Raw genomic sequence first — 15,376 nt, forward strand, 5'->3', positions numbered from 1 at the left:
CATTCCTCTTTCATTCCCCGTTTAACAAACCTTCTTTTTCCTTTTCTTCCCCCCTTGAAAACCTTCCTACTCCCCCCTCCCTAAAACAAAAATTTTCAACATCCTTCTCCCAGAAGGAAGCTAAAATAACAGGCCACATATTATTGTTCTAACCCTAAACGGAGGAAAAAGAACCTACTTTTTCCTTTTGAAACCTTGCTTTCCCTCCCTTAGAAAACCTTCTTTCTCCTTTTCCCCCTTTAAGGAACCTAAATAAAAGAAAGATAAGATTCCTTCTTCCCCCTAAGGTGGTTAAATACGAGGCCATATTATTGTTCGAACCCTAAACGGAGGAGAAAGAAAACCTTCTTTTCATTCTTACATTCCCTTTCCCCGTTTAATAAAACCTTCTTTCTTTCTTTTAACTTCCCCTTTAAGGAAACCTTCCTTCTTATATTATTGTTCTTTTTTTTTTTTCTTTTTTTTTTTATGGCAATGAAATAAAGAAGAATAAAAGGGGGGGTAGTATAGGAACGGAACGAAATAAAGAAAAGAAGAAGAAAAGGAACGGAATAGAACACGGAAGAACGAAGTAAAGGAGGAACGAAATAGAAAAGAAAAGAAAGGAAAGGAACGAAATAGAGAAGAAAAGAAGAACGGAACGAAGTAGAAAAGAAAAGAAGAAAAAGAACGAAATAAAGAAAAGAAGAAAGGAACGAAATAGAAAAGAAAAGAAAGGAACGGAATATAAAAGGAAAGGAAGGGAACGGAACGAATAAAGGTAGTAGAAGAAGAAAAGAAGAAGAAGAAAAAGGAAAGTAAAAGAATAAAGGGTAGTGGAACGAAATAGAAAAGAAAAAAAGAAGAAAGGAACGGAATAGAGAAGAAAAGAAAGGAACGGAATAGAAAAGAAGGAACGGAATAGAGAAGAAAAGAAAGGAACGGAATAGAAAAGAAGGAACGGAATAAAGAAAAGAAGAAAAGAAAGGAAAGGAACAACGAATGATTCAAGAAAAAAAAAAATTTTTCTTTATATATATATTTTTTTTTTTCCAATAATAGTCATAACAGTCATGTTCATTTTATTTTATTTTCCAGTTCATTCTACCAGTTCATTTCATTTCATTTTTTGCCCTTCTTAATTTTATAATATATAATATATGTACGAATTGTAGAAGAAGCAGACGACCATCATGGCGGCGGGGGCGACGCAACCGGGAGCACCGAATGCGTGCACCTCCGCTCTGGGGGATTCAGAAATACAACAAAGTGATCAGGAGGGAAGGGGACTAAGGGAAAAATGGCAAGAATATTTGAGAACACACTCAGGGAATTCTGGACAATCTGCCCAAGCCGTAACCCTTCCTGTAAGTAATGCTATTGTACTTATTATCATTATTATTATTTGTTCTTACTGTTATTATTTGTCGTTATTATTGTTATTATTAATATTATTATTATTGCTATATTTTTCTTTTCTTTTTCCTTTTAGTCTGATTTGACGGGGAAAGTAGAGACAATGTTGGAGACACTGAGGCCTTACATGCAGTGGGCGCGGGAGGAGAAGAGTGTCCTTAATGCATGTTCGACTTTGAAGTACCCCAAGGATAGAAAGAAAGAAGGTCACATGAAGCAAATATGCCGAGTACCCGTGATGATTGTCAACTGGATGGCAGGATTAGATCCGCAGGGAAAGAATAAAACTCCTACGACTCCTGGAGATTCATGGGAGCCATATTTAAGGTGTATAGTAGGGAACAGTATTATATTTAGGATCTTAAAAAATAAATGTGAAGCACAGCAGATGTTGAAAATAATATCTGATACAATGGCAAAGGGGGGAAGTCAACCCTCAGTAACAGGTGCTAATAGTATATGTGCTTGGGTCCGAATGGAGGATATGGAAGAAGTGGAAAACTTAATTGGTCCTGCATTGGATCAATGGTTAAATAATGCAAAGCAGAGTACGCAGAATGGCGGTATTAGTGGCGTCAATAATATATTAGAATGGGCGAAGTGTAGTGATAAGCAGAAACAGCAGGAAAATAGACAAGAACGGAAATGCAGTAGTGATAGAATTATAGAATTATTAGGAGGAGGGAAATCAGGAGCATTACATAAATTAGTCGATCCGTTAGCAGCGGCTAAAGCATGCATCCAAAGCTACATAGACAACATAGACAAGAACAACAACGACGGAGACGGGAAGTTGTGCCATCGTCTACAATGTATAGATAATTATTTGAAGGCAACGGGGGCCGCAGAAGCAGAAGCAGCAGCAAGAAAAACGTCAACTTCCGTAAGTGGGAGAATGGAATGAACATATACACATACATATATACACATACATATACAAATATACATATATACATATATACATATATATACATATATACATATATATACATATATACATACATGTATATCTGCATATGTATATATATGTACATGTACATACATGTATACATATATATGTATATGTACGTACGCATATATATATATATATATTACTTCAATTGTAGACTGATATTTGGAAGGAAGTCCGAACTCAAGTCACCGAACTTGTCACAAACGTAGAAAAGAATAATGATAACACCGATGCAGACACTCTGTGCAATGACATCACATGCCCCAATGGTGGTGCAAATGATTGTGTGAGCAAAACAACATGCAAAATTATGGCTAAAGCATTAAAGGAGGTACATAAAAATGGGGATGATGACACAAATTTGGGACCACTCAAAGTGAATAACCCAATATTTCGTCCTACCATTCGTTGTGTAATGCTCAATGCATTCGCAGAGAAATTAAAACAACATGCTCAGGGGAAAGGTTATGCTTGCGCTGTAGAGGAAGGAATAGAAGAGGCCCTCAAGAAGGGGGAGGGGAAACGTAAGGAATGGTGTAAGGAGGGGAGTGGTAAGGAGGACGGTCCCTGTGAGCCCTGCGGGAATAAGCATCAGGTGTGCACTGCTTTTAAAATTGGAAGCACCTCCCTGGTGGGGGAAGTGATGTACGAGTTGAACAACAACACCCCCAAAATACAAAAAACCTTATCCACAATAGAAGGGAAGGTCACTTTATGTGATCGTATGAATTGTATAATCAAACAATTAAAACCAACGGACTCATCCAAAAAACAGAATACAGGCACCACGGACGCGGTAAGTACAATATGGTGACGGAAAGGGGGAAAAAAATGTACATATAGAAGTATATACATACACATCTATATATACCATATATATGCATATGCATTTATGCATATGCATATATATATATATATATATATATATATATATATATATATATATATATATATATATATATATATATATATATTACCACTCTATACAGGTCACATTCTGGGGTGAGAATGGTGATGTGAAGAAATTGTGGGATGAATTAGCAGAGAAAATGAAGGAGAATGGCGGATCAGGGAATGGACAATGTGGTTCATTTGAAACTGACGCTGAAAAGAAGGCATGCAATTATTTGCATGCCGGCTTCAAAGAACTGTATGAACCGACGACGACGGCGTCGTCGTCCGGAACTGCTAACAGTGAAGTTTTAGACAACCCATCGTTTAGACAAACGATGGGTTGTTTTTTACTTCACGCTTATGCAAATGAAATGAAGAAGAAGGCTGTTTGTGAAATAGAGGGGGGAATAAAGAAAGCTTTCGAATTGGGGGGGACTCTTAGTAAGACAGGAACTGCTTGCAAAAATGGTGGCAAGGGACCTTGTGTCCCTTGCCAATGGCAAGAAAGCGACTATGACAAATGCCAAATTAACATAAAAGGCAGTACAACCGCAACAGAGACTGCAAAGGAGAAAGTGGAAAAAATTATCGAGGAAGACACCACCAACATAGAGGATATGCTATCTAACATAAATAAAAGGGATAAATTATGTGACCATATGAAATGTATAGCAACCCACCTAAATTCCACAAACGGACAAAAACAGAAGCAGAGTGCGGTGAGTAAAAGGGGGGGGGAGGAAGGGAAATAACTGTACATATGTACATACATATACATACGTACATACATCTATGTATATAATGTACGCATATATGTATACGTATATGAATATACATCTGTATGTATGTACTTATACATATATACATACATATATATATGTACATATACATATACATGTATGTACGTATGTACATATACATATATACATGTATATGTATACGTGTATATATACGTATGTATGTATACATATACATACATATGTATATATGCATATGCATTTATGCATATGCATATATATATATATATATATATATATATATATCACCACCTTATACAGGAAGAATTCTGGACCAAGGATGCTAAGAAATTGTGGGAAGAATTGGTAGAGGAAATGAAGACGAAAGGCAATGTAGACGGAAGCGGAAATGGAGATTGTAAAGGATTCGATAATCCATCTGCGACAGTGGCATGCAATTATTTGCATGTCGCCTTCAAGAAATTAAAGGAACTTTCAAAGTCCATAAAGACTGACGGCACTAAGTACCCAATCCTGCATAAAGACCCATCATTTGCACAAACAGTGGGTTGTTTCTTACTTCATTCTTATGCAACACACATTAAAGGGAAGGCGACTTGTGTTATTGATGAGGGGATAAAACGCGCTTTTGAGTCATGGAAACCAAGTAAAAATGGTACTTGCAATGGCAATGGCACGGAACCTTGTGTTCCGTGCCAATGGGAGGATGACGACTATAAAAGTTGCGAAATTACCACAAATGGAGGCGGTGGCACCACAGAACAAACGGAAGTAAAGCCCAAAGTGGAAGGAATTGTCAATAAAAATGACCCCGACACTGATTCCATCATAAAGAACATAAATGAAATGAAGACTTTATGTGATGGTTTAAAATGTATAGCATCCCACTTAAATCCCTCAAACGGAAAACAACCGAGTACAACTGCGGTAAGTAGAATGGGGTAAAGAACTGTATATATGTACATACATATACGTAGATTTACAGATGTATATACATGTATATATGTACATATATGTGTATATGTATGTACTTACATATACATGTATACATGTATATGTACATATTTATATATGCATATGCATTTATGCATATGCATATATATATATATATATTTATATATATATATATATATATATATATATATATATATATATATATATATTACCTCTTGCAGCAGAACTTCTGGACAGCGACTGGCGAAGTTAGCGAACTATGGAATGATTTGTCCAAGGCAATGGAACAGAATGGGGGTCAAGACAAGGGAGGTCAATGTGGTCAAGTGGATGGTAGTAGGCAACCCACCGACCCTGAAAAGAAGGCATGCCAACATCTTACATTAGGTTTCAACAAACTAAAGGATCTTTCCAATTCCGCAACGTCTAAGGGCACTCACGGTAAAATCCTGTCTAAGGACCCATTGTTGAAACAAGCAATGGGTTGTTTACTCCTTAAAGAATATGCAAGAAAAATGCAAGGTCAATCCAAATGTGTTATCGATTCCGGTTTAAAGAAGGCATTTGATTCATGGAAGTTTAATAATACTAAATCTAATTGCAGTGGCACGGAACCTTGTGTTCCGTGCCAATGGAATGATACCAACATTGACAAATGCGAAATTAGCATAATTGACGCAGCTGGCGAAACCACCCAAATAGAAGTAACGGAAAAGTTAACACATGTTCAGGACAAAATTAACACCACCTCAACTGAGACCCTAAAGAAAATAAATGAAATGTTCACTTTATGCGATTTTATCAGATGCGCCGGACCCAAATGGTTCCACAACCACAAAAACAAAAACGGGACTAAAGGTAGCCCTACGCAGACTTGGGTAAGTATTACTACAAACAACAAAGCACTGGGGGATAGAAGGAATAATATAGAAAAAGGAAAAAAAAAAAAAATTCAGATTCCGGGTATAGAAATAAAGTTTTAGGGGTGTTAGAAGTCAGATTCCGGGTGTTAGAATAAGGTTTTAGGGGTGCTGGAGTTAGGTTGTTGGGGTGCTAGAATAAGGTTCAGGGGTTAGTAGTGAAGTTTTTAGGGTGTTAGAATAAGTTTTTAGGGGTATTGGAGTAAGGTTCCGGGGTTAGCTTTAGTTACTTTAGGGGGGGAAAGGAAAAACTCCTCGCAGACAAAGACCGGATACTACACCAACCGGATACTACACAACCTACTAACTAAATATATATAACCTTTTCTTTTTTTTTTTTTTTTACAGTGTGACTTTTGGGAGAATGACGGCGTCCAGCCCGAACTGAAGAAAATGTTTGACAAGATCGCCTCCGAAGGAAAGAACAAAACTAATGGTCCATGCGATCAATTTGGTTATGGTAATGAACATAGTGTTGAAAGAAAAGCATGTAATCATATCACGGCAGGTTTAGACTACATTAACCAGATTTCGAGTGTTGCTACTGCCCATCAGAACGGTAATACGGATGATGATAACTTTTTTAAACAATCTATGATGTGCGCAGCACTTAATCTTTACGCAACTAAAATAAAAAAAGAAACGGACAATGTTTGTCCCATTGATGAGGACAGAATAAAACTAATGTTCACTAATTGGAATAAAAAAAATAATTCGTGTTCGACCTCTGGTAGTGGTAGTGCTAATAATAATAATTGCTTTAAGTGTGAAAGAAAAGCAGATTTTAATGATTGCGACCTCCTCGTTGATGAAGGTCTCATTGGAAGATCAACACCATCACAACCAAATGGACAAAAATGCACTGATAACGGCAACACCAGAAAAGAAGTCCAAACTCAAATGAATAAACTTCTCCAAGCAGAATCCAATATGCAACCAACATTAAACGAAATAAATGAAATGGCCTCTTCTTTTTGTACTCAAGTCCAATGCGCAATAAAAAAAAAACTGAAGAACGAAGGGAAACTTCTAAATGGAACACCACCATCTTGGGTAATGGCAGTATACATTTATACATATATATACATATACATATGTATGTGTACATGTATACATATATGTATTTATGTATATATATATATATGTATGTATATATGTATATATGTATATATATGTATATATATATATTTACATATGTATATATGTATATATATGTATGTACATGTATATATGTATATGTATATGTCTATGTATGTATATATGTATGTATGTATATATGTATACACATATGTGTATACATATATATATACATATATATTTTTTCTTTTCTTACTTTCTTTTTCTTTTGTTCTATGTTTAGGATGCCTTGAGGGATAAGATCGGAAAGGAATTAACGGAACTTTTAATTAATATGAACGACCCTAAAAAGCAGTCGGACGCTGCCAAATACTGCAGTGACAAAGACTACAATTGGTATACTTTAGGCCATAAACAGAGCAAAACAAATAAAGCAGCTTGTTTGCATTTTGCTGCAGGACTGCAGCACATTTATACCCATGGTAATGGCCGTGTTAACGGCCCATCGTTTGAACAAACGATGGGTTGTTTATTTCTTAAGGAATATGCAAAACAATTGCAAACAGTGGCAAATGAGAAGAAAAAAGGACATAGTTGGGTACATCCCAAATGTGACATAAAGGAGGGGATTGATCACGCTTTTGGTAAAAGTAAAGACATTATGAAGAGTGTATTACCTCAATGCAGCAAAGATACTAATGGTAATAATTCTTGTTTTGTGTGCACACAAAACAACGATTATGGAACTTGCAAAATTGGCATTGACAGTGTAAAGGACAATGTGGAACCACTACTCCAAACGAAAAAAGAACATATGCAACAAACCTTAGAGAATACAGTCTGTCCCATCCTTCTTACGGATCTCCTTACCCCTTTTCTTCCTTTGGCTCCTGTCTCTATTGGTCTTTCTGCTATGGCTTATTACCTTTGGAAGGTAAGATAAAAAAAAAAAGATAAAAATAATAATAATAAAAAAATTTTTTAATGGACAAAATTAATTATTAATAGGAAAAAAAAAAAATTTTTTTTTAATGGTTAAAAGGAAAAGAAAATTTTTTTTAACGGTTAAAAGGAAAAGAAAATTTTTTTTTTAATGATTAAAAGGAAAAAAAAAATTTTTTTAATGATTAAAAGGAAAAAAAAAATTTTTTTTTCATGGTTAAAAGAAAAAAAAACATTTTTTAATGGTTAAAAAAATAAAAGATAAATGTGTAAAAAGAACATTTCACAATCTTCTTAGCAAAAATATCCTCTCATTCTTTTTTTTTTTTTTTTTTTTTTTTTTGTAGTATTTTGGTCCTCTTGGTAAAGGAGGACCTCGTTTCAGAAGATCTCCTGGTGAAATTCCTGGTCCATCCGTACAAGAACAAGTCCTTGATCATGTGCAGCAAGAAGCCGGTCCACATGAATATCAATTGGTGAAGGAACGAAAACCTCCATCTGCTCCAACAAGAACGAAACGTTCTGGTCGCGTGAATCGTCGCACGATTATTGAAATTCATTTTGAAGTGTTGGACGAATGTCAAAAAGGGGACACACAATTGGCTCAGAAGGATTTTCTGGAACTTTTGGTTCAAGAGTTCATGGGATCCGAATTAATGGATGAAGAACAGGTTCCTATGGAAGAGGTTCTTACGGAAGGGGTTCCAATGGAAAGTATTCCTTTGGAGCAGGTTCCAATGGAACGTGTTCCAAGTTTAGGTTCCGGGTTAATGGTTTAGGGTTCACATTTTAGGGTTTATGGTCTCAGGTTCACAGTTTTAGGTTTAGAGTTCAGGGTTCAGGGTTCATGTTCTCAGGTTCGCGTTTTAGGGTTTATTGTTTAAGATGAAGGATATTGGTTTCACACCTTTTGTCCTTTTTTTTTTTCCTTTTTATTTTTTATTTATTCTTGAAGAAAAAAAAAAGAAAGATTTTTTTTTCCACATTTATTTCTTATTTTGTTTGCAAAAAATTTTTCTTTTATTTTCTTTTTCCGTTTGCTGAAAATATTTTTTCCTCTTTTTTTTTTTTTTTTTTTTTTTTTTTTTTTTTTTTTTTTTTTTTTTTTTTTTTTGCGGAAAGCAGGACGATAAACGTTCGCCCATATTGTGATGTGTCCTGGGTACGCACACCCCAAAAAAAAAAAAAAAAAAAAAAAAGGACGGTGGATGATGAAATATATTACAGTTACAAAAGGTCGCAAAATATAAAGGAAAAACAAGAGCATATCGGATACAAGGAAAAATTGTATGTACATACGTGTTGGCACAAAAAACTTTATCGAAGTACACATACACTTTACACCAAAAATGTATACAGAATAACGGGAATATGCGGAAATGGCTTGGTTATGTGTTCCGCGGTTAAGAATAATGTAGGTTCCGGGTTAAAAGTAAAGTTGGTTCCGGGTTAAAAGTAAAGTTGGTTCCGGGTTAAAGGTAAAGTTGGTTCCGGGTTAAAGGTAAAGTTGGTTACGGGTTAAGAGTTAAGTAGGCTCCGGGTTAAAAGTAAAGTTGGTTCCGGGTTAAAAGTAAAGTGGGTTCCGGGTCAAGGGTAAAAGTGGGTTCCGGGTCAAGGGTAAAAGTGGGTTTCGGGTTAAAAGTAAAGTGGGTTCCGGGTCAAGGGTAAAAGTGGGTTCCGGGTCAAGGGTAAAAGTGGGTTTCGGGTTAAAAGTAAAGTGGGTTCCGGGTTACGGATATGGTAGGTTCCGGGTTACGGATATGGTAGGTTCCGGGTTACGGATATGGTAGGTTCCGGGTTAAGGATAAAAGTTGGTTCCGGGTTCCGGGTTAAGGATAAAAGTAGGTTCCGAGTTAAGGTTTAAGGTGGGTTCCGGGTTCCGGGTTAAGGATAAAAGTAGGTTCCGAGTTAAGGTTTAAGGTGGGTTCCGGGTTAAGCATCAAAGTGGGTTCCGGGTTAAGCATAAGGTAGGTTCCGGGTTAAGCATAAGATAGGTTCCGGGTTAAGCATAAGGTAGTTTCCGGGTTAACGGTAAGATGGGTTCCGGGTTAAGGATAAGGTAGGTTCCGGGTTAAAAATAAGGTCGGTTCCCGGTTAAAAATAACGTAGGTTCCTGGTTAAAAGTAAAAAGTTGGTTCCGGGTTAAAGGTAAAAGTGGGTTCCGGGTTAAGAGTTAAGTAGGCTCCGGGTTAAAAGTAAAGTTGGTTCCGGGTTAAAAGTAAAGTGGGTTCCGGGTCAAGGGTAAAAGTGGGTTCCGGGTCAAGGGTAAAAGTGGGTTTCGGGTTAAAAGTAAAGTGGGTTCCGGGTTACGGATATGGTAGGTTCCGGGTTACGGATATGGTAGGTTCCGGGTTAAGGATAAAAGTTGGTTCCGGGTTCCGGGTTAAGGATAAAAGTAGGTTCCGAGTTAAGGTTTAAGGTGGGTTCCGGGTTAAGCATAAGGTAGGTTCCGGGTTAAGCATAAGGTAGGTTCCGGGTTAAGCATAAGGTAGTTTCCGGGTTAAAAATAAGGTAGGTTCCGGGTTAAGGATAAAGGTAGGTTCCGGGTTAAGGATAAAAGTAGGTTCCGGGTTAAGGATAAAAGTTGGTTCCGGGTTAAGGGTAAAAGTGGGTTCCAGGTTAAGGTAAAAGTGGGTTCCGGGTTAAGGATAAAATGGGTTCTGGGTTCAGGATAAGGTGGGTTCTGGGTTCAGGATAAGGTGGGTTCTGGGTTCAGGATAAGGTGGGTTCTGGGTTCAGGATAAGGTGGGTTCTGGGTTCAGGATAAGGTGGGTTCTGGGTTCAGGATAAGGTGGGTTCCCGGTTAAAGGTGAAGTTGCTTCCGGGTTAAAGTCAAAGTAGGATCAGGGTTTAGGGTTCAGGTGTTTAGGGTTCAGGTTTTAGGGTTTTAGGGTTTAGGGTTCAGGGTTTAGGGTTTAAGGTTCAGGGTTTAGGGTTCAGGGTTTAGGGTTTAGGGTTCAGGGTTTAGGGTTCAGTGTTTAGGGTTTAGGGTTAAGGGTTCAGGGTTTTAGGTTTAGAGTTCAGGGTTCAGGGTTCAGGGTTCAGGGTTCAGGGTTCATGTTCTCAGCTTCGCGGTTTAGGGTTAAGGGTTCAGGTGTTTAGGGTTCAGGTTTTAGGGTTTTAGGGTTCAGGGTTTAGGGTTTTAGGGTTCAGGGTTTAGGGTTTAGGTTTTAGGATTCAGGGATTAGGTTTAGGGTTCAGGGTTTAGGTATCTCGATCTCAGAGTTGAAGGATCCGGGTTTAGGGTTCTAAGGTTCATGCATTGGCTTTAGCCTTAAGGGAGGTAGATCTTACATTTTAAGAATTACGATCCTATTTAATATATTTGCTTTTCATCGTTTTATGTATCCTATATATTAGTAAAATGACCTTAATAATCTATAACACATGAAGTTAAAATCTGAACCCTAAACCTAATCCTTGAATCCCCAAACCTAAACCCTAAAAACTAAACCCGAAATCTGGAAACCCTATAATTGAGGTGCATTAATACATATGAAGATGTAAAAGGGAATTTGGGTTGATCAAGTTTAGTGCATAATAGAGAATGGCAACTATATATATGTCATTTGTTTTTAATTGTGTATATATATAAATAATAATAATGGAATTGGTTGAAATATTTTATTTTGAATGTAGGATGGAGTATATAAAAGGATTATTGAAAAAAGTGAAAAAAATATATATATTGAATGGAAAAGAGGAAAATAATATTAGGGGGTAAAAGGTTTTAATGTTGGAAAGAAGAAAGATGTATTAAAAAATAGAAGAGGAGAGGAAGAATAAAGTAGATGGAATTTTAATTGATAGGAGGAAAGAAGAGAAGGTTTTAATGAAAGAAGAAGGAATTTAATGGGAAAAAGTGAAAAGTATAAAGTTTTGAAGGAGTAAAGAGAAGGTTTCTTAAGGGAGGAAAAGAAAAGGAAGTTTTGAAGGGGAGGGAAAACAAGAAGAAGGTTTAAAGGAAAAAAGAGGAAGAAGGTTTAAAGGAAAAAAGAGGAAGAAGGTTTAAAGGAAAAAAGAGGAAGAAGGTTTAAAGGAAAAAAGAGGAAGAAGGTTTAAAGGAAAAAAGAGGAAGAAGGTTTAAAGGAAAAAAGAGGAAGAAGGTTTAAAGGAAAAAAGAGGAAGAAGGTTTAAAGGAAAAAAGAGGAAGAAGGTTTAAAGGAAAAAAGAGGAAGAAGGTTTAAAGTGAAAAGAAAAAAGGAGTTTTAAGCCGGAGAAAAAAGAAGGAGGGTTTTTAAAGGAAGAAAAGAACGAAGGGTTTTAAAGGGGGAAAAAAATGTAGTAAGAATGTTTAAGGTGAAAAGAAGGAAGGTTTAAATAGAGGAAAAGGAAGAAACTTTAAAGGACGAAATAAAGGATAAAATAATAGAAGAAGTAGAAGTAGAAGAAAATGGCTTCAGGGACGACTGATTACAGTAAATTACCTTCACAAAAAATATATGAGGAATTTAATAAAAGGACATGTTCCCAGACTGAGCAGAATGGAGGACAATATTGTAGCGCGAGGAGGGTTGAGGCAGTGAAGGGAGGATTGGAAATATGGGATGGAACTTTGGAGCAGGAAAGTGTCGATTTAGCCAGTAGAATAGTGGAGAACCATCATTATGCATGCAAGAAGGAAGGCGGGGATCCCCCTTATTATGATCGATGTGGTTTTTTATACTTCTGGATTGGCAACAGAATAAAGGAGAAAGTAAGTAATGACACTAAATTCGAGAGCGCCATGAATGCAACTTACAACCACCTGGGAAGCTCTACCTATGGGTATAGTTGTCAAAATAACTGCAGAAAACTATATGACAATATTGATAAAGGAATGTTCGAGCATGCCAAAAAATTGCACGATTGGTATTACGATTATAAGAAATTGGGGAGTATTGATACCACTCAGTGTAAAAAATATTGCGCTAATAATAATTGTACTACTGCCTACAGCGAAGCTAATAAAGCATATTCAAACCTCACTACCAGGTGTAAAACTCTGTCTGGGTTTTCATATTGTGACGCACTTGAGGGGACAAATGGTAGGGAGAAGAAGGAAGAATTTAATCAACCCCAAGAATTACCATGTGCCAAAGTACTCGAATCAAAACCCATCGTTTCCGAAACTGAAGTAGTGGTATGATCATTTTTCATATGACCATCACCACACCACCATTGTACTATGGTGATGTGATAACCATTACTACTTCTATCATTGTGGTGGTCATCACCACCACAGTACAATGGTGGTAAGGGGATGGAAGGAAAGGAAAAAAAAAAAATTAAATGAACTCGATCACCCTCCAAAAGGGAGATCAACATGGACATACATACATATGTATATATATGTCCACGCATATATATGGAGTCTATATATATATAATTAATCTGCCGATGCCCCCCCCAAAATCCTATCCAACGTCCAACTCCCCCCCTTCAAAAATATTATACCCATAGGCAAAAGAGGCGGTGCAAATACCCACGGTCAATGAGAAGCCCCCTTTGACAGTAACTTCACCCATTAAATATATATGTATACATCTGGCCATATATGTCTATATATGTATATATGTATGTATATATATATTTCATTTTCCTCTTCTCCCCCTAATGCCCTATTTATAGGAAGACAAATTAGGAGAGTTGCCCTCAAGAATGTTGTATCAGAAATTTAGGGGTGGAGGGCTTAAGGGTAATTGTAGTAGTGCATCCATAGTAAGTGTAAAGAGTCAAGTGGAACAGGTACTGAGGGAGGGGGGGTTTGATGAGAATGATGCGGAAAAAATTGTCCATGGCTGGTGTTTAATACATAAGGGCATAGGTGTTGGGGACGCATACTATGATGGGCGTTATCATTTTTTCTACTCGTGGGTCGGGAACCTTCTGTCTGAACATAAAAAAGTGGGTGGTTCATTTTCAACTGTCATGAGGCTAATTCACGGTGTACTGCAAGGAATGTTTACTGGTGACGAGTGCAAACTCATGTGCGACGAGATATACCTACCTGAAAAAAAGGAGCTCCTTAATAATATGGGAATAGTGTATGATTACATTACGGACAGTTCAACCCTCAGAGCTCAAGTGGAGGGTGATGAGAAGACTTGTGATGAAACATATAGAAGTCACTTAGATGCCATTATTAATGCATGCGGAGCTATAAGTACACACTGTGAGGTTAAGAGCAATGCCAGTGGTCCATATTGCGGTTGGTTCAATGGACAGAGCAGGAAGAGTTATTGCGAAAAACAGACGCTGGAAAAATTAAAATGCAAACAGGTGAAGTGGATCGAATCTCCTGTTTCCTCTGGCCCCGGTTCTACGGGAACTTCTAAACCAGGTTCGGTTTCAGCTTCTGTAACAGTTTCCGAAGATGGTAATGCCGGTTCTATCGCACCTGGTGCTGTTGGTGGTGGATTAGTTTCTGTAGCATTACCAACCATCGGTTTCCTTTTATACAAAGTAAACAAGTACATTTATATACACATATACATATACACATATACATATATACATAGACATGTACATATATACACATATATGTGTATATGTATACATCTACATATATACATATGTATGTGTATATATATGTACATATGTATATATGTGTATACACATACGTGCACATATAGACATATACATATACTTACGCATACGTAGATACATATTTACATAGGCATATACAAATGTATATACATATGTATGTATATGTATATGTGTATACATATGTTCTTTCCTTTTTTTTTTTTTTTTTTTTTTTTTCAGTATACTGATGTATTTGATGGAATAAAAAAATCCCTCTTTGGTGGCAGTAATAATACAGGAGGAAGGAGTAGGGGAAGAGGAAGAAGATCTACCATTGGACATCAACACTTTGACGACACTTTTACAGAGAATGATTTTTCCACCCTAGGTGGTGGTGGTGGTGGATCATCCACCTTAGGTGGTTCGTCCACCGATGTTTCTACCATCTATAATGATGATGATGGAGGACGACGTCGACCATCACCACCCAGAGGAAGGGCAGGAACAAATAATAGAAGATCAGGAAATATACGTTACTATGCGACGTAATATTCCTTCTTTTTACTTTCCTTTTCCTTTTTTTTCCCCTTTCTTTTTTTTTTCTTTTTCTTTTTCTTTTCTTTTCCTTTTCTTTTCCTTTTCTTTTTCTTTCCTTTTTCTTTCCTTTTTCTTTTCCTTCTTTATTCTTTTCTTTTTCTTTTCTTTTCCTTCTTTATTCTTTTCTTTATTTTTTCTCCCTGTGTTGGTACACACCGTGTGCTATTCTTAAAAAGAAAAAATAGAAAAAAAAAAAAAAAGGAAGTAAAAGAAAGAAGAAAAAAAGAAAGGGGGGGGAAATTATCTTTTTATTTTATTTTTTCTTTTAAATAATCTCGTTTTGCATGTCGCCTCTTTTAAGGCGAAAAGCCACTTGAGCAATTCGAGCTGCTCGAGCCAATCGAATGAAAAGTTCATGAAAAAGGACAGCCCCATGTTAC

The 15,376-nt window shown here is 36.7% G+C and overlaps 2 protein-coding genes across 2 annotated transcripts; both read left to right on the forward strand.

The window, feature by feature from the left end:
- Positions 1-1,172: 1,172 nt before the first annotated feature.
- On the forward strand, positions 1,173-8,671 carry PKNH_1211900 (SICAvar, type I; the record flags this gene model as incomplete). Its single annotated transcript, XM_002260135.1, has 9 exons — positions 1,173-1,346; positions 1,472-2,278; positions 2,502-3,143; positions 3,337-3,960; positions 4,300-4,926; positions 5,175-5,831; positions 6,222-6,926; positions 7,234-7,884; positions 8,240-8,671. The coding sequence occupies 9 exons, from the start codon at positions 1,173-1,175 to the stop codon at positions 8,669-8,671; spliced, it is 5,319 nt and encodes a 1,772-aa protein (XP_002260171.1).
- Positions 8,672-12,285: 3,614 nt separating this feature from the next.
- Positions 12,286-14,948, forward strand: PKNH_1212000 (KIR protein; the record flags this gene model as incomplete). Its single annotated transcript, XM_039113964.1, has 4 exons — positions 12,286-13,014; positions 13,335-13,385; positions 13,503-14,336; positions 14,640-14,948. The coding sequence occupies 4 exons, from the start codon at positions 12,286-12,288 to the stop codon at positions 14,946-14,948; spliced, it is 1,923 nt and encodes a 640-aa protein (XP_038969802.1).
- Between the last annotated feature and the right edge of the window lie 428 nt (positions 14,949-15,376).

Source organism: Plasmodium knowlesi, assembly GCF_000006355.2.
Source record: "Plasmodium knowlesi strain H genome assembly, chromosome: 12".
Classification (NCBI taxonomy): Eukaryota; Apicomplexa; class Aconoidasida; order Haemosporida; family Plasmodiidae; genus Plasmodium; species Plasmodium knowlesi.